This window comes from Mus pahari, chromosome 10 (genome assembly GCF_900095145.1).
Source record: "Mus pahari chromosome 10, PAHARI_EIJ_v1.1, whole genome shotgun sequence".
Lineage (NCBI taxonomy): Eukaryota > Metazoa > Chordata > Mammalia > Rodentia > Muridae > Mus > Mus pahari.
In genome coordinates this window covers 57,443,286-57,469,749 of record NC_034599.1, presented here as the reverse complement: position 1 = coordinate 57,469,749, position 26,464 = coordinate 57,443,286, and the positions used below count along the sequence as shown (strand labels likewise).

Genomic DNA, 26,464 nt, shown 5'->3' with positions numbered 1-26,464 from the left:
GTGTGTGTGAGCAAGGATTAAACTCAGGGGTTAGCTACATCAGTCAACATGGGATTTCTGGGGACAGGATCTCTCACCAGCTCACCATGTAGACTGGGCTCTCTGTCTGGAGAGCGCCAGGAATCCACTTGTCTCTGCCTCAGCAGAGCTAGAATTCGAGGCAGGCACTACCATCCCAGCTTTTTAAAAATATGGGTTCTGGGGATCAAATGCAGGCCTTCATGTGCACACACCCAGCAATTTGCTGAGAGCCACTTCCTCAGCCTTCGAACCTGTATCTCCTGTGTGAGACATGGCTGCTATATTTTGTGCCTTCGCTCTGGAAGTCCCTGTGCAAGGCTATGTCCACCTCACAGACTTGTCCTGTGAAGTGGACAACTGTCATTATGCACTTTTGACAAAGGAGAAAGTTGGGGGCCAGAGGGTCTAAGCAATTCAGTTAAGGTCACACAGCTAGGATCAGGGAGGCAGGGTTTTTATTCAAGTTGACTGGCTCTAAAGTCTCTCTTCCTCCCTCCCTCCCTCCCTCTTAAAGTCTCTCTTCCTCCCTCCCTCCCTCCCTCCCTCCCTCCCTCCCTCCCACCCTCCCTCCTTCTCTCACACATGCCAAGCAAGTGCTCTGTCACTGAACCAAACCCCTAGTCTTTCCAGTTATCACCAAAAGCTCTTCCCTTGGAGAGGGTCCCTCTTCAATTCAAGCTGCTCAAGCCTTCTGGGCACTAAAGGGAACCCTAAACTCTAGCTAGTTGCCCTGCAAACTCCACACCCAGGTACTCTTCCAGTCTTGCCCTCTCCCGCCGACAGTGGCTATTCCTGTCCTATAGGCCTCCTCTGTGACACTGGGCATAAATCTCATCTGGGATTGGACAGGGGGCCTGGGTGAACTTGACATGAGACATGCATGCATAAAATAATAAGGAGAATGAAGAAAGGAGAGAAGGAAGGAAGGAAGGAAGGAAGGAAGGAAGGAAGGAAGGAAGGAAGGGTACCTAGGCTAGGGAATAACACCTGACATTATTCTCGGGCCTACACACACAAATGCATGAACTCTCCCCCCATCCCTCATGGTTTTGCTTTTTGCAGACAGGATCTCACTATTTGGCCCAGGTGGGTCTTGAACCTGCTATCTTCACTCCTGAATGCTGGGATTAAAAGTATGAATGACCACACCTGACCCTTGGCATCCTAGAGTCAGAGAAAAGCCTGCCCGAGTGTTTAAGATGCAGACGCTAAATTATCTTTCTTCTGATTTACAAAACCCAGAACATCTGGTGACCTTTACTTATCATTGCAATCCTTGTTCTTTAATCATGAGCATCAAGCAAGACATTTATATTACTTGAAGGTAAGTGATACATCTGCTGGAGGAGAACAGAGGAGCGAGCCCCAGTGCTCAAGGCTGCTTACAATATTCCAGCCAGGGGGGGAAGGAGGCACATGCTTGGGACTATGAATTAGACATACATAAGAGAGATGAACTGGGACAAAACCGGATTTAATTATGTTGGTGTGCTGGGGAGTCCCAGGGGAGATGTAAAGATGGGTCAGATAATTGTCACGTAGCATCCTGAAGTACAGAACGGAATCATGGGGACTTGGGGCTTCGGAGAGTATCAGAGACGAGTCATGGGAAGGGGGCGGGATAATAACGTGCTTCCTGTGCAGAGAACGTCTCCTAGGTGATAGAAGCTGCCGGGAGCGGCCATGGCTCTGATAGAATTTACCCGCGTGGATGTCAGTTTCTCCCACAGAAGTGCAGCTTTTCAGCACTCCGAAGCCTTTGCTTCCTCAGAATAGCTGCCTCAAAATACATCAAGGAAGTATATTTCAGGGTGGCATATTCTAGTCTCCCAAAGTCATATTTTTGGGTGGTATGCTGAATCCCAAAAAGTAAAAATCAGAGGCAAAGGAGAGTCATACGGCTTCAGTGCAGTCAGGTCCTCAAGAACGGTGCAGCGAATAAGAACCGTACCTTCCCCTCGTCCTTCTGGTGGGCACGAGAAATCAATCGGGAATAAAGAACGCCGAGAGGTGGTGCCTGACTTGAATGGGAGCAAAGGGTTCTTGGACCTTGCAAAGAATCTGTATTTTGAAAACATCTTGTTATTGACGTACTCTGTGTGTGTGTGTGGGGGGGGTGCGTGTGTAGGTGTGCATATGCCACTGACACACACAGAAGTCAGAGGACTCTTGAGAATCTGGTCTCTCCTGCCATGTGGGTTCTGGGGATGAGACTCGGGGCGTCGGGAGAGGATGGTGCCTCTGGGGTAAAGGGAGGGGATTCTCTCTAATGAGAGTGCCCTCCACCGAGACAGGGGGTCGATGCTCCCTGTGGGACAGGCTCAGAGGGGCCGGAGTTAGCAGAGCTGAAGACAATGTTCTAGGAGACGTCAGGCCCTGCACATGGAGCCTGGGGTCCACCTCCCAGGCTCTGAGGCTGCATCCTTGCTCTCTGACTAGAAGAGGCCTCTCCCATGAGGCCATGGGGCACTCTCTCTTCCCATCTCTGAGGGTACCATAAGGACTGGAGGGAGGAACTGTCAAAGCGCCTGTCCCTCTCAGCCTCCTGACTCTCTGACCTTACCTCTGCTCTCTGTCTCTTTGTGGGCCCCTTGTCTTCAATGCAAGACTATGAAAAGCCTCTGGCTCAGGTATTGAAGCCGAGGCTAGAGTCCACCTGTGTGACTCAGGAGGCAGGCGATGGTGGAGTGGCTTCTGCATGCCTATCTGACAGGGCCCTCGAAGTGCATGAAAAGACAGACAATGCTTGGTAGACGTGGGTGATGTGGAACCCACTCCACTCCACGCCCCAGGAGTTTCTGATCCACAGTCCTGGGAGTAGGGATGGGGAATCTGCATTTCTAACAAGTTCCGGGATGCTGCTCAAACTGAGAACATTCCAGGTGGTGCCAGTGTCCCAAAGATGCCACGGGCTAGGAAGCTGCTTTCCACCTGTTTACACCGGGCTTAGAGGTGCCCTCGGTTGGTGACTGGCAGGACAGCAGGCCTTTCTCTCTGATGAGCACCACTAACAACCAGTGCATGGTAGGAGGAGTCACTTTAATGAGAGGCTTCCTTCTGAGCCCTCCAGGACAACACTCTCGGGAGAGTGGCAGTTGCAGAGGGACATGAGTGGGCAGGATCAAGAGACCGGATTGACTGTATCCCACCCTGAATAAATTTTCCCAGCATGGGTTATAATGATGTTGAAGACACCAGAATGGCTCAGAAAAGCTGCCCTTTTGTAAAAAGAAATCTAAGGGTTGTGAGGATAAATCGGGTAGTGAAGTGCTTGATGCCTAAGCATGAGGGCCTGAGTTCGGATCCTGGGCACTTGCATAAAAAGCTGGGTGCCATGAGCCTGTAACCCCAGAGCTCGGAAAGCAGACAGGTGAGTCCAGGAGCTGCTGGCCAGCCAGTCTAGATAGACTCCTGGCTCCAGGTTTGAAAGACCTTGTCTGAAAGTATAATGACACAGATGCTGCCACACAGAAACCACCTCCCTCTGCTACCGAGGAGGGTATCTGAGCCTTCAGGTTCACGAGACACCTCACGCGTGATAATGAATCTGTCATTGTCTCCTGCTGATTTTCCCTTTAGTTCATAGGCTCTGCTGTTGAAGCTGGAAAGCTCCCCTCACCCTCCAATAGTTAAGATGTGTGTGGGTGTTTGAATCCCAGTCTGCATGGAAGCTGAGGCTGGTTGGGCTGTGGGCTTGTAAGCCCCATCCATGCCCAGAGACCTGGAACTGGAGCCCTTGGTCCGCTTTGCTCTTTAAGGCACCCTGCATGGGTGAGTTCTGTGTCTGCGGGGAGCAGAGCACCAGGGAAGTGGATGTCACCAAGATAAGATTCCGTCCTTGCAAAAGCAGGTCACCTGCTAAAGCTAGGCACCCAGGGCATAGTAAAAGTGGAGCCAGGCCTAGGTCCTGAGCCTGCTGCTGGGGCTGTGTGCCTAGGCAGGTCAGGCAGCCACAGTGCCTCCACTTAATTTTTTGAGAAGTGAAGGGGACAATAGTTGTCTATTCTTCCCTTGTTCTAAGGTTGCCTAACAGGAGCTTCCCACAGAAGGAAGGGGCGGTCAGAGCCCTCTGCTTTCTCTCAGTGCTGTCTAGTCGAGAACCTTTTTATGTCTATTTATTTATTCCACCGAGGGGGTGTCCGTGTGCCACAGCATACAAGTAGAGAGAGGTCGGAGGTCAACCTACTGGAGTCACTTCCCCCCTTCTAGCATGTGGGTTCCGGCACCTAAACTCATCAATCTTACCAGCCTTTACCCACTGAGCCATCTCATAACCCCAAGTAGCAGATCCCTAAGACCAAGACCTCAACCATGTCCACTGTGCTGGACAGGAGTGTGAAGTGTGGGAGGTTAAACAAATAACTTCCCATGCCACACGGCTGAGATGTGGAAGAAGCAGAATTTGAACCCAGGTCTCAGGAGCCAGGTTTCTAACTACCATAATCTGTAAATAGGAAGCAGACTTTTGGAGACCATAGGCCCCTGGCTGCCTATACAGCGCTGAGGAGGAGCCCTCCAGGGCTGCTGTTTCCCCACACTGACCTTGCCGGCTTACTCTTGGGGCCCCGGGAACAGCTCCTCCCTCCCCCAATTACCTAGCTCCACACACATGCAGAAGTCGCTGCCCCAGACACTCTCAACCTTACAGAGGTCAGGAGACAAAGAGCCCGCAGCTCAGAGGGTCTAAGCCCCAGGTCTGCCTGCTGCCAGGCTGCCTGTCACTATTCACCCTGCAGGTACTGAGTGGAAGGAGGTCCCACCTGCCAAACCGTTCCCACCCAGGTCAGGACGATGATGAATGTCTATAGACGGCAGTGGGGAAACGCTGAGAGGAAGGAGGGAAGGCCTGGACTGAGACAAAGATGAGGAGCTCAGGGCCTGGGGAGATGGCTCAGTGGGTAAGTGCCTGAACTTCCATTCAGAGGACCCACTGTGGGTGGCTCACAATCTCCTGCAACTTCAGCTCCAGAAGGACCTGTCAGCTCTGGCCTCTGTGGACACCTGCACTCATGTGCAGATGAGGATCATGGCGCCACAGTCGCAGGGTGACGCAGGCGTGAGGGACGTATGCTGAGATGGCAGGGCACAGGTGGGATGGGAAGGGGAGCAAGAGCAGAGGTCAAGGTGGAGAGAGGTGAGCCTGTGGCAGCAGGTGAGCCAAGGGTGGGAGCAGAGGAAAGGCACAGGGTGCTGGGAGATTCAAGCCACAGAGAGTGTGGCTGTGCTACAGGGTCAGCTGGGAGCAGTGGAGGGAGAAGCTGCAAGACAAAGAGATGGAGAAGGCAAACCACAGCCCTGGGAAGCATAAACAGGCGTGGGGGTGGGGTGGGGGGACAGCTGATGGAGTAGAGCAGCTGCCATGTCCAGGCCTTGCCAGGCAGTAAAGCCAGCAGGCATTCATTCTTACAGGAATTGAAACACACACACACACACACACACACACACACACACACACACACACACACCCCAGAAACAGAGAGAAGAAAAGTGAAATCCTGATGCAGTGCACAGAAGGAGCTCTGAGAAGCATCAAGGCTAGGGATGAAAACCTCTTCATTCCAGGGATGCACCTGGGAGGGCTTCCTGGAGGAGCCAGAGATGGAGGAAAGGACGATGGAGCAGCAGCTGCAGGTCACAGAATGGCGAAGGGTTAGGTGCGACAGTAGACCTAGAGCGACAAGGGGCAAAGGCAGGTCCCCAGGACTCTGTTCTGGCCTGTCTGAGGGACAGCGGAGAGCCGCGGGGAGATTTTACAAAACACAGACCCATGTGCATGAGCAGAAGCGCAGGAACTTGTAGCTAGAGGACAGATGGTGAGCGTCGATGAGTGCCGGAGGGAGGCAGGCGGCCAAGGCCTGGGGAAGCAAAAGAAAATGCTGAGCTCAAGGGAAGATGGAGAGGAGGGGGAAAGCTGACTGCTGCCGCTGACCAGACCCACAAGCTGCAAGGCTGAGTAGCCCAGGGTGCCTAGAAGGTAGCGTGATGGAGTTGGGGGCCAGAGGACAGGGGAACACCTCCCTCTCTCTGGCTCCTCCACTAGGTCTTTCTCTCGCGGTCTCCCCCTCCCCTCCCTCTTTTTTTCTGGCTCTTTGCTGTAGGACAGCCTCTGTCTTTAGAACCCAGAGGATACCCACTTCTGTGGGACTTTACTTCCTGGGAAACTGGAGCCTCCTGCAGGCCAGGAACAAGCCTTCCCCCCTCTGTACGGAGGCACCGAATACAGGACTGGCCAAAGCTGGGCAAGCGAGTGTCTTTGGCCAGTGAAGCCGCTTGTCTAGAGGACCTGATAGTCATAGAGGAGGACCTGAGTAAGATGGCTACCGGGATCGGTGCTAAAGATGCCCCGTAGCTACCCAGAATCCCCTAGGTGTGTCTGCCTTGGAGAGAGAAAGGGGGCGGGGTAATCAGAGCTCATTTTTTAAAAAAAAAGACCAACAGAAGTCAAAACACAGTGTGACTCAGGGAGCATCAGGACATCTGCATAGAGATGCTATTCGAGCTTTGGAGGAAGAATATGAGTTTTATCGTGCTGAGAACAAGGAGAAAGGCATGGGGGTGTTGAGGAGAGAGAGTGGGGAAGCATTGGAGCATGGTCGCCTCTATCATTATCAGGCACACTGTGGCTGTTCATGGGCACTCTTCTTTATAACGTGATTTGAGACCTATAGCCCAGGCTAGCCTCTTTTTTTTTTTTTTTTTTTTTTTTTTTTTTCGAGACAGGGTTTCTCTGTGTATCCCTGGCTGTCCTGGAACTCACTCTGTAGACTAGGCTGGCCTCCAACTCAGAAATCCGCCTGCCTCTGCCTCCCAAGTGCTGGGATTAAAGGTGTGTGCCACCATGCCCAGCTCTGTCTGGTTTTACATGTAGCTCAATGCATGCTCCAAAGAGCTCAGACTAGAGCTATGTAAATACCGCTACAAGTAAGAGGTAGGAACTCCCGCACCTCTGTCTAGGGCACGCCCTGAAATGGAGGGTCCTGGACTCCCAGTCCAAAAGCACAGCATTGAAGAAGAGTGTGGCTGAGCATGCTGCCCTCCATGACTGACAACAGCCAGGCGACTCTGTATGCACCCTCCTCCAGTGGGCCCCAGCAGTGCCCTTGAAAACACCTTTTTGCCAACCTCAGGGGCCACTGCATCACCTCCTGTGGTCTCTCTACAGTTTAAGCCCCTGACTCCATCTGTGTGTGTTCTCTAGCCTGCCTCCAAGTGGAGCAAAGCAAGATAGGCACAGTGGCTGGAGCACAGGCCTGGTGGTACTGATCATGGGAATGCTCACAGCTCTGAGTCCCTCCTTCAGGACTGGGCATCTTGCCAGGGCATCCTGCTTATCCAGGTGTCCTTTCTAGCTACGGAGATGAAGATGTGACAGAAGGAGGGAGCCAGCAGCCATGTGAGGGACCCAGAGTGTCTCCTGTCTGTCTTCAGAGCCTGTCACATGGGTCCTGGGGATGGCAGATTGATGTCCCTAATTACATTTGGCTCAAGATAACATTAAGTGTTTGTCTTGTTCCCAGAGCCCACAACAGCAGACAGCGCGGGAAGGTGCCAAGAGGCATGCTGGGTAACTGAGGATGGCAATCTGGGATGTGAGATGGGTGATGGGTGATGAGTGTTGGTTGCTGGTGTTCTTGGCTGGCCCTTCAGTACTTTCTAATAGGGTCATAGGCCTGGATGGGGAAGCCTGGCAATGATGGCTCCATCCTCCTGTCTTAAGGCTCTCCTGCCCAAGACGGCCGTCCCAACATGGAATCCAGGTCCTTCTGATAATGACCAACTGGCTGATGGGAAATGTTATGGGTCTAGTTTACATTTCTTTTGCTGATAGAACACTTGTTTTGCTTGAATTGGTGTGTGTGTGTGTGTGTGTGTGTGTGTGTGTGTGTGTTGCTGGTAATGGAACTGAGAGCCTTAATATGCATACTAGGCAAGCATACCATCTTAGAGACACACCCCATCTTTGAGTATGTATGCATATGTGCACATGTTTATGATGGCCAGAAGTCAACGCTGGGTGTCTCTCCATCCTCCTCTGCCTTTATTTTTGTTGTAATTGAGGCAGGGTTGGTTTCTGAGCCCAGGGCTCAAGGGTTAGCTGACCAGGCTGGGCTGCAAGCTCCAGGGATCATCTTACCTTCACCTGCTTCACAGTGGGAGTACAGGTATGCACTGCGATACTTTGCTGGGGATTCGAACTCAGGGCCTCATGCTTCCCTGGCAAGCACTTCACTGACTAATCCAATCTCCCCCACTCCATACACCGTCCTTGATTTGTTCTTGGTGACATTAAACATTTCCTGGAGCCTTGTGCATACTCAGCAAGTACTCTATCATTGAGATGCAATGTGTGTGTGTGTGTGTGTGTGTGTGTGTGTGTGTGTGTGTGTGTGTTCTATGTGCATGCTTGTGATGGCCAGAAGTCCACAATGGGTATCTTTCTCAAATATTCTTTGCCTTTAGTTTTGTTATTGTTGAGACAGAGTCGTTGTACCAAGGGCCAGCTAGCTCCCTGCCATACCGTCCCAACATGTGGAGACAACCCAGAGAACTAAGTGTACTAAGTGTACAGATCTGTGGTTGGATATCAGGTAAGGATGGGGTTCAGAGAATGAAGCTGGCATTTCTGGGGCAGGGGGTGAGGCAGTAAAAGACTTGAGGCCTCTCATGACTATACCTAGGAGGGGTCTGGCACAGAGCCAATGCCTGAGGCCTGAAGCTACATCTGTTCTCCCTAGAGGCCTAGTAAAGTTGCTGCAAGGCCCCTGGAGACTGACAGGTGTTTATACCCCTCCCAAGATGCAGAAGAGGTTCAAAGATGGCAGCAGCTGTGGAGGAACTCTGTAGCTCACAGACACAAGTCCTGGCTCTCTCACTGTGTTGGACCAGGTATGTCTCCCCACCAAATCTTCTCATTCTTAGGGATCCCCCCCAAAAAAAAATCACCAACAAAAACTAAAGCAAAGCAAAACAAAACAATCTGTAAATAAAGATATCGGGACCTATGCCAAAGCACTGTATAGTAGTTGTCACTGTGTGACTGTAGTACTGTTCTAGAAATACAGCTGTGGAGTGGGGCAGGCATCCTACCTCCCTGTTCCCGCACCTTCCTCCGGGGCATCCGGGGCAGGTGCTCATATATGGCCAGGGTCTGGTTGATCCACTGGACTGCAGTGAAGAAACTCTGAGAGCAGGTGGCACACTTCAGAGCCGAGAGAGAGAGAGAGAGAGAGAGAGAGAGAGAGAGAGAGAGATATGCTCCAAATACCTCGTTCCCTCCTCCCTTCTCCGTGGCTGCAGCGGCTCCTTATCTGTCCAAACCGGTTTTGCCCAGGTACTCTCCTGGCCATATTCAGGCAATTGTACTTGAAATTCCTGCAGCTGCTACGGGGTGCAGGTAACCTGGCTGGGATTTGCACCTGTCATCTCCCCAGTGATGTGAACACTCTTGAGGAGGGTCGGCCCTAGCTCTCTTACAGAGAGCTCCCCCTGTGTCCCTATAACTATAGAACACTGGATCTGCAAAGGGGACCTCTAAGAAGCTTGCCACCGAGAGCCTCTGGGCGAGTCGGGCGAGCCAAGAGCCAACTGGGCCCTATGCCCCTCTGTCCAAATACTTTCCACTCAGGTCCTGCCACTTCCAATGTAACATGGACCACGTTGGTCTTAGACGAGCTCATCACTGAGATGCAAAGGAGTGCTTCCACGAGCCCTCCTGGCCACCCTGAACTCGTGTGGCAGCTGCGGGACCCGTAGCGGGTGGACTTTGGGAACCTCCAGGGGGCGACCAGCCCTGGGAAGGCATCTCCGGCCGCGCGCCGCGCCCGTCCAGCTTGTGACTTCACCGGGCGCCCGGAGCCAACGCGGCACCGAAGGCCGGGTCCCCGCCCACGGCCCCGGCCGCAGGTGCCAGGAGCCCGAGGGGGCCGCGCCTGGACGCGCGGGGCTGGGGACCGACAGGCGCCCGGACTGCGCTCCCGCCTCTGCCTCCGCCTCCTCTTTGTAGCGAGTCCCCGGTCGGTCCTCCCCGCCCCCCGCGCGGCCCGCCGCCCGCCTTTCTTCCTGCCTCGCCTTCCTGCGGCGCGGCGGCCTCATCTATTATAGATGCTCGGCCGCGGCTGACATCAGCCAGCGGCCTCCCGAGCGCGCGGTCCCCAGCCCGGCCCAGCCGCCTGCCGCCGCCCGCGCCCAGCCCCGCCGCCCGCTTTCTGTATGACTGTCACAAAGGTAAGCAGCGCAAATCGTCGCCACGCTGGGGACCTGCGGGTGCTACAGCCCCCCGGGCAGGGACTGAGGGGCTCAGGAAGGGACCGCGCGCGCGCGCGCGCGCTCTAGCTCCCAGGAGTCGCTCGGCCCCCGGGGACTACGGGATGCCGGGAGGGGATGCTCCTTCGCAGCTATCCTGGACGGTGTAGACCACATCACTGTGCGTCCCGGGACTGCATTTTTAACTCTTGTGGAAGGTGCTGCAATTTTAACCCCTGGAAAGCTGCTTCGGGCTGGCTGGCGCTCTGGGTGTCTGTCCCTCAGTGTCACGCGCCGTGAGGACTGAGGGATCCATACTGATGATGCAGGGATGGGCTGGCCATGCTAGTCAGACACACAAGGGAACTGAACCCCACCTGCCTGTCTTTGCCATTTACCCCAGAAGCCTGGGCCTGACTCCAAAGCTACTCTGTAGAGGCGCTGCCAGATCCCTGAGGGGCTGCCAGAGACAGGGAAGGTTCTACTGCATCGGGGTGGGATGGGCAGGGAGTGTGACAGAGAAGAGAAGGTAGGCATCCTGGCCGACCCCAGGTTGGAAGAGGTTCTTGGACTTGTCACAGGAGCCCGTGTTTGTTGAAGAACTTTTTGGGGATTCTTCCCTGCCAAAGGAAGAATGGAGTTAAGAGGAAAGCTCGTTGGGGCAGTGGGATAAGCCCAGGGCCAAGGCAGATTTGAGCCTCTCCACTGAGAAGGGCTAGGCCTACTTTGGGCTTCTGTTTCCCTCTCTGCAATGGGATAACATGAGCCATAGTAGCGGTGGGAAAGACAAGTGAAGAGTATGAACTGTACTCTTTCCAGGTTCTGTTGGAGTGCCGACCTCACACCTTAGCATTGGCCTTAGCCGTGGATTTGGCAGTCTATGCACCTTAGGCCAGACTCCATCTTTCCCAGATGCTCCGCTGGCTCTTACAGCTGGGGAGGTGGAAGCCAAGCAGGCCAGGCAGCCTGCTGTGGTCAAAGCCATACAGAAAGGCTGGGCGGTCCATTCCAGATCCGCCTAATAAGCTCCTTGCCCCAGCGACTTGCTCAGTCCTGCTTGGACTTCACTTCAGACCTTGTCACTGCCCTGAGTTCTGGGACTTGGGACCTTTATGAGAATGTGAACCTGAGGGCTGGGGGCGTACTGCCTGGGTCTGGGGTACTTTGTCAAGCTAGTTCTAGCAAGTGACAGGGTACTTAGTGTTTTTAAATGAACATAACTGCAGCTAGGTAGAGATGTGTTGTTATGGAGATTATAAATGCCAAAGCTGCAGGCAGGTGGGGGCATAAGTGTTAAGGATGGAGATGACCTTGCAAGGACTGACCCCGCAACCTTTCCTGTTTATGCACACAGATTCAGGCAACTTTTCTACCTTGAATGTGAACTCTATTTAACTGAGGAAAAAGCCGAGTTTCAGAGAGGTGAGGTGACTTGCCTAAGGTCACATAGCTAAGGTTACATAAGGCAGGATTAGGATTTACCCTCAAGTCTGTCTCAGTCTCCAGCTGAGACATCTGTCTGTATGAGTGTGGGGCTTCCACAGCAGAGGGACACTGTCTGGGGGCCTAGGATGGTGAGATGGTAGAAATGGGGCCCACTGTCAGACCTTCCCTTAGGTACACAAGGATTATTTTCTAACACTCGACACCTCCCTGCCCAGCCCCCAACAAGCCCTTCCTTGTGTCTCTTGTCTCCTGCTCAAACCAAGGTGGCTTTGGCTTAAGCCAGATCAGAGGATTAAATAAAATCCCCACTTTAACCCTGTCTTTTCTCTCTATGCCAGGCCTGCATGGCACAACCCCATTCCTGTAAGGCACAGGGAGTCCCTACTGAACAAGGGTCTTCCATTGCCCGGAGAGTTAGAAGACATGGCCTCTAGGTGTCCTAGGCTGGCCACTAACTGGCTGTATGACCTTAGGCCAGTCATTTCTCTCCTCGGGTTTTGGCCAAGAGCTGCTTCCAATGAGGCATGTCTTCTGCTCTAACAAGGTATACTTGGGGACTGTCATGGGGGGGGGTAGTCCTGTTACTCATAGACCAAAAAGGAGAACCCACAAAGAATGTGGGAGATGGGGTCACTGTAGGGGAGAGAGTGACTGGTGATGAACCTCTGGTCATCTTGCTCCAGAGGAAGAGTCATGGTGTCCCTCTGTGTCCCCTGACAGAATCCTCTGGGCCAGTGCTTGGTGGAGGTCACAGGCTCTGAGCTCTCAGAGGGACTTTGGCAAAATAAAGAAGACAAAGCAGACAGGAAGTTGCCTGAGGATCAGCTGGAGCTGAGCCCCAGTTTCCCACTGACCACCCTGCCTTTCAATGTTTCCCAACCCCTTCCTCATGGGGAGCCACAAATGCCTCAGGAGCTGTGAAGGGACATCTGCCCTAAGTGTCAACAGCCACACAGCCATGCTGTGACTCTGTAGCCTGGTGACATATTAGGGCACCTTTCTTAGGATATGCGTGCATCTCTTTTGAATGTGATTTACCAAGCAAACCTAATTCCTTTATGGAAGGGGTTGGGGGACAGTGGAGGGAAAGACCCAATGCAGCTTCCCGGCCTGGAAATACCTGGTCGAGGCCACGCCTCAGCCTCTTCTACAAAACTGGTCCTCTAGGAAAGCCCAGAGCTACTTCTTGGTGACCGACGCTCCAGCCCGCTTTTATGCTCGGTTCTCATGCCTGCCTTTCCTGGTGTTCTATCTGGATCCAGTCCCTGACCCTCCAGTGCTGGTGTTGCCTCCCTACCTCCCAGCATCTGAACCGCTGTCAGGTAGATCAGAGCGTAAAAGGAATCAGAACCGTGTGCGAAGTACAAGTTCATGAGCTGGAGGAAAAGTCCAGATGTTATGGAGGCGGCATGCTGATCTCTTGCCTGCCTCTTGATTGAGATATGACTAGGGATGGGGCTTGTAGGTCTGGGAAGAGGTCCCTTACACTGGCTGGGCCTAGTCTCCTTTTTGTGGAGTTAGAGCAGTGGTTCTCAGCCTGTGGGTGGCGACCCCTCTGGAGACTCATAGCCGATATTTACAGTACGATTCCTAACAGTAGCAAAATTACAGTTGTGAAGTAGTATTGGAAATAATTGTATGGCTGAGGGTCAACCACAACACGAGGAACCGTACTAAAGGACCACAGCGTTAGGGAGGCTGAGAACCACTGGGCGAGGTAGTGAGCTTTCCAGGCTCTGAGGCTAACTTGGAGATGTGCCCCGAGTGGCAGGAACCAGTTGAACATGAGGAGCACCTAGGGGTGAGTGTGTGGGCAGAGGTGACTCTCTATGGCAGCCACCTCCTATCTGAACAGTGACTCCAGGAAAGGGGGTGACATTGTCACCATGTCTGTGGCCTTCTCTGTAGGCCAGCTGTCTGCCTCTTGCCTTAATCACAGCCTCAGCCTGCTTACGGGAGCACCTGGCTGAAAGGGAAGGGGCTGTGGACAGCATGGCTCTGCCCAGGAAACAGTGTCCGGCAAAGATCAGGTGCCTCCTGGGCATGGGGGGGCCACCAGCGGCGAGCAGAATGTTAGCGACGCTTTTCCTTGGAAAATGAGGGATCCGAGATCCTGGGAGCACAGGTCATGACCTGCTCCAGCCATTGATCAGTCTGGGGCTGGAGGGCTGAAAGCCAGTCTTTGAGATTCTGAATGGCCTCCTTCCTCATGGAGTTACTCTTCAAAGGGACCTCAGGCAGCCTTGAATGGTAGTGTTCAGGATTCTAGTAACCCTCCACCCTTAGCTTTCTGTGCTGCTGGGATCTGGATTCCCCTCTGCTGGATCACCTCCTCATCCAGTGTGTGTGTGTGTGTGTGTGTGTGTGTGTATGCACGCGCGTGCATGCATGCACAAAGGCTAAATAATGTGAAGTGTCACTGTCAGGACGGTGAAGGAGTTCAAACCCATAGTCTAACCTGGATCCCTATAGCCCATCTAGTTCTTCCCTTTCCTCCTCCTCTGACTAGGAAGGGAGGTTGGCTAAAGGTCACAAGCCTGGTCTAGTGGCCCTGAACTGCCAGAGGAAACCCGCTCTCCATCCTACAGCCCTCCTCCCGTGCCTCCTCTTGCCTCTTGTCCTGCTTCCTGGTACTCTGGTGCAGGAAGGCATGTGGCTCAGTCGTTCAGCATTCACTCAGCCCTCATCCCCGGAACACCTACCTAGACTAGCCCGTGGCTAGTTACCAGGGACATAGACTACAGGAGACACAGTCCATGCCCTCCAGGACCTTAGAGGAGCAGGGACAGAAGAGATGAGACAGAGTCCCAAGTTAGAACTCACGGCTGCACAGGTGGCAGTCAGGAGCAGACAGTCCTGCCTGCATGCCATAAGCACTCAATAGATGCAGGCTCCTTCCTGCCTGCATGCCATAAGCACTCAATAGATGCAGGCTCCTTCCTGCCTGCATGCTGTAAGCACTCAATAGATGCAGGCTCCTTCCTTCTCTCTGTCTTCCTTCCCATCTCTGCCATAGCTCATTTTCTAGAAAAGTCATTAGTTCTTTGTTCCTGTTAGGCCCAGAGGCCCTGTGCCCTCTCATGGGAGACCTCAACCCCTGGCACCTGAGGTCACTCTTAGAATCGTGTGGGAAGGACTGTAAAGTAGTGCAGAACTTGCCAGTTAGGAGCCCAGCTGCTGGCAGGACCCCTGGCCTGGCAGCCTGAGGCCTGGAGGCTCAGGGATGGAGTGAGTTTTTCCACAGCTCTTGGGCAGACACAGCCCCAGCCAGCACCGCTGGAGCCACCATTGCCAGCAGAGTCTCGGCTCCTGGCACAAGGGCAGCCAGTGACTGATTTGCATCTGCTTGGCTCCCAGAGCTCTTAGGCGGTCCAGGAGATGAGGCAATGTGTGGACTCCCTGTGTGCCTGGCCCTGCTCCTTCCCCCTTCTGTAGAGTAACTACAGTGCCCTAAGCTTACTAGGTGGCCTCTGGGGACCCAGGCCCCAGCTCCAGAGTAGCCTGCAGCCAGGGCAGCTGGGAGCAGCTGGCACAAGGCAGGCAGGCCCTGCCAGGGCAGGGCAGATGCAAAGCCAGTGGCTGCCACATGAGAAGGGGCTGTTTAGAATGAGCCTCCCTTTGTGGGTCTGGAGTGGCACCAGCTGCTTGGGGGCATGAAAGAGTGGGGGAGGGGAGCTGCCACTGGTTCTTCCTTCTTTCCCTCACCCCTGCAGGGGCCCCTGGAGGGACTTTGTAATCAGTTTCTGGCCTGGTCCTTCCTTCTAATTAATTAAGGAAGCACGGGGGCTGCGGGGGTTTGCTGGGGACTCAGTTTACAGAGTGCGTGCTTGAGCCACAGCCCTGAATCCTTAGGCCATCTCACCCTGGAGAGCCCTCTTGGTTAACGATGAGTAAACAGAGCCTTGTGGGTGGAGAGGTCACCACACCCTAGTCACAGAGCTGATGTGGGTCAGAGGCGAATGCAAGCCCCGATGCTGACTTGGAAACTCAGCCTTTCCAATCTCCTCTTCCTAGTCGCCATCTTTCAACATTGGCCATCACCACGGTGGGAAAAAGTGTGTACCTTGCAGAACTGGGAAGTGAATGTATCTTCTGTTCTAAGGACAAAAGACATCTTGTCCAGCGCATGGTGTCTGATAGGAGGCTACTCGGACAATGCTGCCAGGCTGGTTATAACAGCAAGTGACACCTGCAGACTCACCTCCATTCCCCTGACACTGAGAAATGGAAGACTCTGGTCCAAACCCAACTGAAAGCAGGCTTCTCTTCTAGTTCCTGGTGAAGGAAGGTACCCACGGCAGAAGGCAGGTCTTGAGGTCATAGCTTGCTCTCATTTACTTGCTCTGTGTTCTTAGGCACGCTGCCTGATCTCTCTGAATGTGCTTCCCCGTCGAGTAGTTGGGATTGATAACAGCAACATTTATAGGGATTATTGCTAGCTCTGGAGGAGCCTGTTGGTGTGAAGTACTTACGTCACTTACCTGGCCGTGAGTTTTAATACAAGAAGGAAGGAAATCAATGAGTATCTTGTGAAATCAGTAGCTTCGGGGGCCTGGACCAGCCTCCACTCCGCCTCGATCCTTCTAGTAGGGGCTGACCCCTGACAGGTCAGGAAGTGACTCCAGGTGTGTTAAAGATGGCGAGGAGGTAACAGGTGAAACAGGGGTCCCCTAGGACTGATGGAGAGACACAGTGAGAGATCAGGGGATTTTGCCTGCACACCACAGGAGGAATGTGGAATGTGGGTGTCTTCTCATTTAATGCCCCAGATGCTGTGCTGCAGGATGCTATGAATGAAGAATCCAGCACTCAAAATCCAAGTGACCTGCGGAAGGTAGCGCAGTCAGGCAGAGTGGAGGCTGACCCGGATGTGGGCCTCCTAACCGTGGCTTCCTTCCCTCCCCTGGCCCGAGAGTCGGCAAAGGGAGAATGACCCCAACCTGGCTAAGGGAAGTGGACATGGCACGGTCAGTCACCCTGGCCTGTCCCCAGAGCTTTCCTGGATTTCTAGGAGGGCAGTGGTCACTCTGGCCCCAGGCGGCACAGTGAGGTCATTTGTTTCCAGATGAGCTCTGGAAAAAGGCAAGCTGGCTCTGGCCGAGAGATGCCTGCCTTCCATCTCCAGCGAGCTCAGGCATGGCAATTGGCCATCCTGGGGCTTTTCTTACTGTCTAGGTTGGGCTTTGGACTTTAAAGTGTTCCAGTGGGGAACTGTGCGCAGGTGTTGGAAGGCCACTGCCCCACAGCTGGAGCATCGGGAAGGGAGGCGCTAAACAACCACAGCGTGCATGCCCCAGGCTTAAATGCACAGGGACCTGTGAGGACAAGGGCCCACACCCCAGGTGCCCTGGCTGCACAGAGACAAAGGGACAAACATCCCCACTGAGGAAGGTTCCGGGACCCGTGCTCAGGGCTAACTCCAGGGAAGCCTGGTTCATAGGGTCAAGCTCCCCGAAACTGTGGGCCCCACAGCATCATTTGAGGGTTAGGAATGGTGCGGGTTCTGCTTGTCCTTTTCATTTGATCTTAAGGGCTGCTGAGTTAGGAGGCGGCTCTCAGCCTCTCACTCACTGGTGTAGAGTTCCATCTTCAAGAGCAACAGCAAGAGAGGTAGCTAGGGGCTGGTGAGGTGGCTCAATGGGTAAGAGCACCCGACTGCTCTTCCGAAGGTCCAGAGTTCAAATCCCAGCAACCACATGGTGGCTCACAACCATCCATAACAAGATCTAACGCCCTCTTCTGGAGTGTCTGAAGACAGCTACAATGTACTTACATAAAATAAATAAAATCTTTAAAAAAAAAAAAAAAAAGAGAGGTAGCTAAAGCTTCCAAATGCTTAGAGTGTATCGTGTGTGTGTGTGTGTGTGTGTGTGTGTGAGAGAGAGAGAGAGAGAGAGAGACAGAACAGAGAGAGAGACAGAGACAGAGAGAGACACAGAGAGGGAGAGACAGAGAGACAAAGAGATAGAAAGGAAAAGTCAGAAAGAGAGAGAGAGAGAGAACGCACATGGCCTGGAACCCACTGATTCAGAGAGTTGTCTGGCCAGCAAGGCCCAGTGCCCCTCCCAGTCCTCCTTCTGAGGCCTGAGATTGCAATATGCCACCATGCTGAGATCCAACCCAAGTCTTTATGCTTCCAAGGCAAGCATCTTACAGACTGAATTATCACCCCCACCCACACTATAAGTATTTTCAGAGGGGCTGAGAGTGTGGCTCACTGATAGAGCATTTACCCAGCAATGGCAGGGCCTAGGTTCTATCCCTAGCACTGCAAAACAGTAGTTTACATTATTAGTGTATCAGCCTTTATGGAAACCTCTGAGGCCTGTGACTATGGGAAACCAGTCTCAGAAATGGAGGCGAGTGAAGGAAGAGAGCTAGCTAAGGGTGCACAGCAAGTCCTCTGCTCTCCGCTCAGCCTGACTCCAGGGCGTTCGGTTTAACTACTGTCAGGCAAGGCAACAAAGCCCATAGCCAGAGGAGAGAGCTGGAGACAGAAGGCTCAGGCCTTGTCATCTTTGGTCTGTTCTTTGCCTGTTGGGCTGGGTCCCGAGCATCTCTGAGCACCTGTTCTCTTACAACATCCCCTCTCACTGTAAACATTTAAGCCATATAGATATTGGGTACTTCATAGATGCCATAGGAGGAGATGATCTACTGTGTTGTCTTCTTTGTGTCCACGCCCTGCCCCCTCCCGTGCCAGTATCTCGCTGTCTGCAGAGCTATGCAGTCTCATTCAATAACTAGCTCATGTTCCCCTACTGCAGTCCCGACCAGAATTGATTCATAATCTGTGGGCGGAAAGGAAGCTCTTCCAAACAGCCCCTGTTGCTGCTCCGTACAGATGAGAAGTTGCTGTTCTTTCTCTCTGGTTGATGTGTGCCGTTTCAGTGTGCTTGGGATGCACCGGGGAACAACAGTGGTCTTTGGGTCTGTGGAGAGATGACTCCATCAGTGGAGTGCTTGCGTAAGCATGGGCACCTGAGTTGAGCCGTCCAAAACCCAAGTAAAAAGCCAGGTGTGGCTACATGTGCTATAATCCTAGGGCTGGACCGAGAGAGGCGGGGAGATCTGGAGCTTGCTGGCCAGTCAGACTAGCCTAATGGGTGAGCTTCAGGCTTGGTGAGAGACCATCTCAGAAAAGCAGGTGGAGATCACCTCAGGAAGACACCACACACACACACACACACACACACACACACACACACACACACACACATGCTGCTTTGATTTTAAAATTTAACCAGATAAAGAACTGAACTCCTGGAGCCGGGCAGTGGTGGTGCACGCCTTTAATCCCAGCACTTGGGAGGCAGAGGCAGGCAGATTTCTGAGTTTGAGGCCAGCCTGGTCTACAGAGTGAGTTCCAGGACAGCCAGGGCTACATAGAGAAACCCTGTCTCGAAAAACCAAAACCAACCAACCAAACAAACAAACAAACAAAAAACAAAACCTGAATCCCCGATATGGCACCTCACAAAAGGGGGATGTCCCACATGGTCCCAGAGCCTGATCCTGCCCATCAGTCCTGCCCATCAGTACAGGTCACCATAGGTAACCTGAACAGGAAGGAACCTTGCTACGGACACACCCTGATCCCTGGGGCGCCGGCCTGCTTTGCCTTGGGGTTCCTGAGAAGGAATACCCTTGCTAGCTTAACAAGCTTAACCCCGACAAGCCAATTAAATGCCTTGAATTTTCTTTCTGAACTCGCGGCTTTGGGATCTAGAAGCTGGCAGGATGGCCAGGACACGGAAAGATGTTGGTGAAGATGGGCGGAGATGGACGCACTCCAGAGGGCTCTGCTCCTGCTGCTCTGCCGCCACACGAAAGGCCTCTTTGCAGAAATCCCCAGTGAAAGTCGTCAGGCTTGTGGGGTTCTGAAGACCCGAGAGGTCATCTGATAACTTCGTTGTCCTCTACCTGTCTTCTAAAAATCCTGTGTCTACCTTCCTATCATAGTCTTTGTGATTTCTGAGAACAGACCCAAGTTTCTATAGATTGAGGTTACTTTGAGATCTGAGCTAGCCCTTTCTTCCAGGATCCTAGGGCACAGTAATTTCTCTGTCCTTGGAGCTTGGGGATGGCTGGCATCCCAGCCAGCAGGTAGAGCCCAACATGTGTGATGTATGTGCTACTGATTTTTTTTTTTTACATGGTTTCAGGGTCAGCCTCAAACTGATAAGTAGCTGATGATGACTGTAGACTCTTGGCTCTTCTGCCTCCAACTCCTGAATGTCAGGATTACAGGCATCTACTCCCGTTCCTGGCTTACACGGTGCTGGGAATTGAGGCTTTGTGGTTGCTAGGCAAGTGCTCTACCCACTAGACTGCATCCCCAGCCGAATTCTGATGATTTCCGGGTCTGTTCTCTGCCTCCTCGACTTAATTGTGAGCCTGCAGAGAGGCTCCAGGCTTATTCCTCCCACGACATCTGTCCAAGGGCCAAGCTCTTTAGCAGGGGTGTATGAGGATCTCTGGAACAAGGCGTGAGCAAACCCAAGATACCGGCCAGATGCTGCCGGACGGGGCTTAGTTCTCAGGACCTGCAGGAGCCAGAGGAGCACTGAAGATGTGTAGGGATGTGCCCCCGCCCCCACGGCCCCTGTTTGCCAAGGAATCAATAGAGACCCAGAAGCTCTGGCTGAGAGGGACTGGGAAGGACGTCGCTCTGTGGGATGGGGGTTCCTGTCCCCCCAGTTAGTGAGGTGCAGTCAAGCGGGGGCTTCCCAGCTTCTTGTACTGGCCTGATACTAGCAGTTTGAGGGTGGGAAGTTCTGGAATCTTGGGAAGACTTAGAGAGCTCAGGCCCAATTGGAAGGGGCCTCTGAGTGGAGAGGATTGGTTCCCCAGGGAACCAGTCAAGAGTACCGTGTGTGCTTCCTGGTTCCAGCGGTGGCAGAGATAGGAGGAGCAATCACTGATCTTTTCTCCACCAGCAGCCTGGGATGATGGAGGCCTGCCAGGCTGCCGCTGTGGCCTCTGCAGCCCCTGTTGGAAACCTCTTCCTGGCATGCTGGGCTCTGGCCAGCCCTCCCTCCTTTATGCATTGAGGCCCTGGGTTGGGAGCCTGGGTTGCTAAGAGCTTTCCTCTGGCCAGCCCCTAGCACCAGCCTGAGGAGATTCTCAGCCAAGTTATGGCTGAAACTCTGGCCTGAGGGAGAGAAAGAGAAGGTGGGTGAGGGGGAGGAACGGGTACTCCGGAGCAGTAAACAAAGCTGTGGGGCCAGGGAGGGCCATCTTGCTGGAGCAGCATGGAGCTGGGACGGTGTGGACCTTGGCTTTCAGTAAAGGAGCGGGAAGGAAGGTTCCCAGAGGCCTGCCCCTCCACGGTACATGGCATGGCCCCTACTTCATGCACCCCAAAACTCTGCTGTGACCCACATTTTTCAGTTGGGGAAACTGAGTCTCCAGGCACCAAACTATGAACACGCTGGTTTTCATAGCAGGGAAAGCTAAAGAAGGAATTGGCCCCGGGGGATGCTATCTGCATAACCTCAGGCAACAACAGAAGCTTTGAGGACCCCCCAGCCAGGCTGTGGATGATAGACATAACTGGGACCCTGGCCTTTCTTTTCTTGATGTGCCTTTTCAAGCCTCCAGCTTAGGCCCGCTTTAGAGTCCAGCCCCTTTGGGACCTTTAGTTGTTGCTTTAAAGCCGGGCTTCTTTCATCTAGCCCAGATTAGCCTTGAATTTACTCCGCATCCCTGTATCCCCGGAGTAACCTTGAATTCCTAATCCTCCTGCACCTGCCTCCCCAGCCCTGGGCTGTACCTGTGCGCTGATGTGTAGTGATTTCTTGTTCTTGTCGAAGCACGACGCTGGGATCAAACCCAGAACCTTGTTCATCTTAGGCAAGCTCACTACCAACTGAGCGACATCCCCAGGCCCCTCTAGGCCTTTAGCTGGTCCCTTGGAGGGGTAACCTTTCAGCAGTTGACATTTTCTAGGCCTGGCCTTCAGAATGAAGCCCCTAAGGACTGAAAAGTCAGGAGAGGTTCTTGAAGGGAAAACGAAGCAGGGTGAGCTCTGGCGTCCACGACTGAGCAGGTCTGAAGTGAAGAGGCACAGCCAGCTTCTCTGGCCAGCTCTGCACTGGCCACCTTCCAGCCCCAGCCCTGGTGCAAACACAGAGAGTCACAACTATGAAGATTTGTGAGCTAGGCTCCCAGCTGCCCTGGGGAAACAGGGCAGGGTTAAACCAAAGCATTGTGTCTCTGTAGGGAGAGCAGGCCAGATGCAGGGGAGCTGGGGAAGGGGAGCTGTGGTGCTCTGAGGAGTGGGCTGGAACACTGTGTGTGTGTGTGTGTGTGTGTGTGTGTGTGTGTGTGTGTGTGTGTGTAACCTGGCTCTGTCTTTAGGATGCTCAGGTGAGGACAGGTGAGGGGCAAGAAAACCATTCCAGAAGGAGTGTGAGCCACAGTGGGGAAGGGCACACATTTAGTTCAGTGTGGGCCACACAAGAGCTGGGAGCTACTGGAGATGAGCAGGGAGGTTGAGCCACAGCAGAGAGGCTGGGAGGAGCCACGAGACTTTGGATGCTGAGCCTTACAGAGAGTTTAAGTGAAGTGAGCCTTGACCCTGTGTGCACTTTTGGAGAGCCTGCCTCCACCTGTGTTGCCCTGGAGACAAAGAAGAAGCAGACACACCCAGCACCTTCCCTGTTTCCTAAGGATAGCACCCAGCAGGCCACTTCACTCACGACACTGCCCTGCCCTTCATCCTAGACTTCAGATACAGGGGAAACCGGGTAAGGCCCATCTCCTCCTAGGAAGACATGGCCAGGGAACAGTAACAAGGTTGTGTGGGATCCAGAGGCCCCTGCCTGAATCCTGCCCTCACTTCCTGTGTGACCTTGGGTCCCCTCCCCCCCAAGACTCAGCTGTCTCGGGATAATATCTCCTGGTGTGACTGGGTTCAGGAGTGACTGAGCCCTGCGGCTGTCCTGATGTGGCCTTTGTTTATCTTCCTCCCTGCCCTGAATTCCCAGACCCAGAAGTCTGCCTCTCTGAGTGCGTTCTCCACCAAGCACACCCTTATCCTTCTCATCCTTCCTCGTCTGGGAGGACCTCAGGAGACTTCCCGTAGAAGGACAGCGTTCAAGTCCCGTTGCCCACCTGCCCCATGGCCTGGGCTTGTTGCTGCACCTTAGGTAGCCTGGTACCCATGCTATATGGGGAAGGATCCTCCCAGTCAGGGCCTTGCCTGGCTGTGCCCTCTGTCTCCTTCATTCATCAACAGAGCTCTTCTCTGATAAAATTCTATCTCGTTCTCGGTGGTACCCGCCAGTGTGAGGTCATACACAAGAACCTTCTGGAGTGGTAGTGGTTACGGGAGTGAATGTGTGTATAAGCACCCACCGTTCCATCTCTGTACACCCAGGGTTTGTGCAGTAGGTCATACTACATATATTTTACATATATGTGAAAGCATAGACAGATGCAAAATGTTCCCTGGCTCTCATAAAGCTACCTACTCTAGGATGCTGGTTTGTGTTACAGACAGCCCAGATGTGGGGATAGGGGACCAGGCCTGGGGTCTGCACTAGGACTTTGGAAGTGCAAATTCAGCTGGGGCTCATCTGGCTAGGTCTGACCTCCTGTTTCTGGGGCTGGCTTGTGAACCTGAACCCTGGATGTGGCCTGATTCACTGTTCTTCTGTGACCCGTGACCGTCTAGAAGTTGTTGTGAGTTTTGCAATCTGTTCTGTAGTTGGTCGGCTCTTGGCATTCCTAAAGAGCACTGAGGCGCTCAGGGAGCTGTCCTAGGTGGCAGTGTGTTTCTTAGAGATCCCTTCCGGAGCAGCCAGGTCTGGTTCTGGCCCTTAGAGAGCTGATAACACAGGCATTGCAATTGGCTCACTTAGGGACAATGAGATGAAAGAACACACCTAGGAGTGGTTCCTGGGCGATTGGGACTGAGAGCCACAGGGAGGAGGGGAGAAGGGCGAGGCACTGGAGGACAGTGACCAAGGAAGGTTAGCTGGTGAGAGTGACACTTCTGAGCACCAGCCAGGGAGAAAAAGGAGGATCTAAGCTTCTAGGATGCTGGAGCAGAGTCCTGTGGGTGGGATGCTGGGTGGGGCTGGATGGCAGCATAGGAAATAACCATTTGAAAACCAGAATCCCGTCGGTAACTGGAGCCCCCGAATATTCCAGATCCAAGAACAATGTGCCCTACAAACACTGGAATAAATAAACGAAAGGGGCTGGTGGGGGCCGCTCCTGGGGACTTTGGCTCTCCACACAGCTCGGGGTCCCAGATAGAGCCTACTCTGCGGATGGTGCTTTTCAGTGGGGTACCTGACCTCCCTGAAGTACAGTCTTGGGCAGTAGTGACAGAGCAGACTAGTCCTCCTGGATGGGTGGTGGTTAGGAGTGCCTCTGACCTGGGCAGAACTCTGGACTCCGGCTCACTGCAGGTTACGCCCCGCCCCCATGAGCAGCCTCAGCAGGAAGGGCAGTTTCCTGCCATCCTCTGTCCCCCAAGGCCCTGGGGGCTCTGCAGAGCTGGGGGTGGGAAGTTCTTCATGGGAGTGACGCCCTGTTTCTGAGTTAGCTGCAGCAGATCAAAAGCAGAGCTGTTTGTTTGTGTTGCCTGAAATGTTTACAGGAAGATGAGAAAGTAGCTCTGTTTATTGAACATATCCTCCAGGACAGAAGCCACAGGGAAAGCCAGCTTCTGGTGTCTCGGTGAGAAGTCGCAGGCGGGGTGGAGCCTAAACTTCTGGAGGAAGGAGAGAGAATGCCAAAGAGACCAGGGGTCCTCTCATCCTTCCTGACTCCATCAAGCCTTTCCCGAACTTCAAACAGTAAGAGGAATCTCAGCCTGCCTCCTATTATGGGATCTGCCTCTGTCATGCTGTGTGACCATAGGCAACTTATCTAACCTCACCGGACCTTTAATTCCAATTTTGAAAGGAAGGCGTTATCGCTACAGTCCTGTCTGCTCCTTGAGAGTGTTCAGAGGGACTGAAGGAGTCTGGTGTGGTCAGGCATGTGGAAGAATGGTTGCACGGTGCCAAGGCACCATATGCAAGGTTTAAAGCCAGGAAAAGGGCTGAGTGGGAAGTCCACGGCCCAGGTGAGCCTATGGGGTCGGAGCAGAAGGTGTGCCCGCTTGATACAGGCACTACCCTGCCTCCGTGGCTGGGACAAAGGGCCCCTTCCTCCTTTAGCTAGGCCTTAATGTCCCTTGTCCCTGAGAATGCTGGCAGGATTTCCTCCCAGGAAGGAGATTCGGTGTCCGGTTTACTTCCCCAGGGAGTTGCAGGCACCAAGGAGTAAGGTAGCAATTCGTCCTGACAGCGGGACATGCAAATCTTCAGATGTGAAAGCCTGGGGCTACATGCCAAGCTGGATAGTGGTCAGCTCGGCTGCCACTCACAAGAGGGGGCAGAGCTGCCTCTGCCAGCCCTGGTGTCTCTGGGACCCTCCCGGACTGACATCCTATTCTCAGTCCCATGACTAGCCTGATATCCCTGGCCCCGGGATAGGTTTTATCCCTAATATAGTTAATCACAGTTAATTTCCTTCAAGCAATCAAGGCTAAACACAAACCTACAACCAGTAAGCACCTGCTGTATGCCACCCATCACTCTGGCTCAGAGGACAAGGAGGGAACAGATTTGCCTAGCTTTTAAGGAAGCAGAACTCTGTTTTGGGAAGCGGGCAGGCAAACAGACAGAAGAAGGTGTGTGAATGAGGGCTGAGCGGGACCCAGGAAGCCTGCTCAGGTTCTGGGAAAGGGACACATGCTTGAGTATGAATGAATGTGACTGAGGAGCTGTGGGGGCTGGGATGGGAGGCTGATGGAGACCAGGTCGGGGGAGTGGCCTGTTCAGCTGTGCATCACCACACAGCAGGAAAGAGAGAAGATGCAGCCAAGCAGCTCAGTGGAGTCCGCAGCGTCTCTCATTAAGGGTGTGTTGGGCCAGCAAATGTTCTAGAAAAGTGGGACACATCTACACTCTGATCAAAACAGAAGAGCTCCCTGCCCTCAGGACGGGCCCGGGAGGGTGGGGATCCTGCATAGAGCACAAATAAACACCCCATCCGTTGGAAGTAAATGACATTAAGAAACACCCAGCCAGGCAAGGGCCGGCATGGCGAGCAGCCTGGACAAGAGTGGAAGGCAGAGAAGGGCGGAGCATGGAGGATTCTGAAGATGCTGACTCAGAGTGGCAGGCTGGGGAGACCTGGCCTGCCGCAGACATAGCTTGGCCCCTGGGTCAGAAGGGAGGCTGAGGAGAAAGCACTCTCTCTGCCTCTAGCTACTGACTGACTGAGAGCTGTGGGGAGGAGGATAAGGCCGAGGCCTGAGCCCAGCAGCCATGCTGAGCTATGAGGGTCCAAGCCAGGGCAGAGAGCTGTGGAAAGAGGTGCCATCAAGAGATGCATGAACGTTGCTGACAGAGCGGGACTAAGAACTCTGCTGCCGAATGGCATGCAGGGCATCCTGAACATTTGGGGGCTGGGCATTACTGCAGAGGGATCCCTGCATCAGTTGCCTGGGTTTGCTGACCTGTGGCCCATAGAGCCGGTCATTAGCCTCGCCCGCCACCACCTCTCCTCTCTTGAGGATTCTTCAAACTGGGTTATGTGTTCCTGTTGCGCTGTCTGCACTAAGGAAGGCTCCGGACATCCTCAGGGTCTCAGGGTTGTACGTCCTTGTCTCCTGCATCAGCTCCTCTCTCTCTCTCTCTCTCTCTCTCACACACACACACACACACACACACACACACACACACATACA

At 53.6% G+C, this 26,464-nt stretch overlaps 1 protein-coding gene across 1 annotated transcript in view; it reads left to right on the top strand.

Moving 5' to 3' along the window:
• Positions 1-9,853: 9,853 nt before the first annotated feature.
• The window catches only part of Coro2b (coronin 2B), a 112,508-nt gene continuing 95,897 nt past the window's right edge, over positions 9,854-26,464 (top strand). The window contains exon 1 of the mRNA XM_021206182.1: positions 9,854-10,245. Within this exon, the coding sequence (XP_021061841.1) occupies positions 10,231-10,245 (15 nt within the window). The 5' untranslated portion in view covers positions 9,854-10,230. The remainder of the gene's footprint in view (positions 10,246-26,464) is intronic.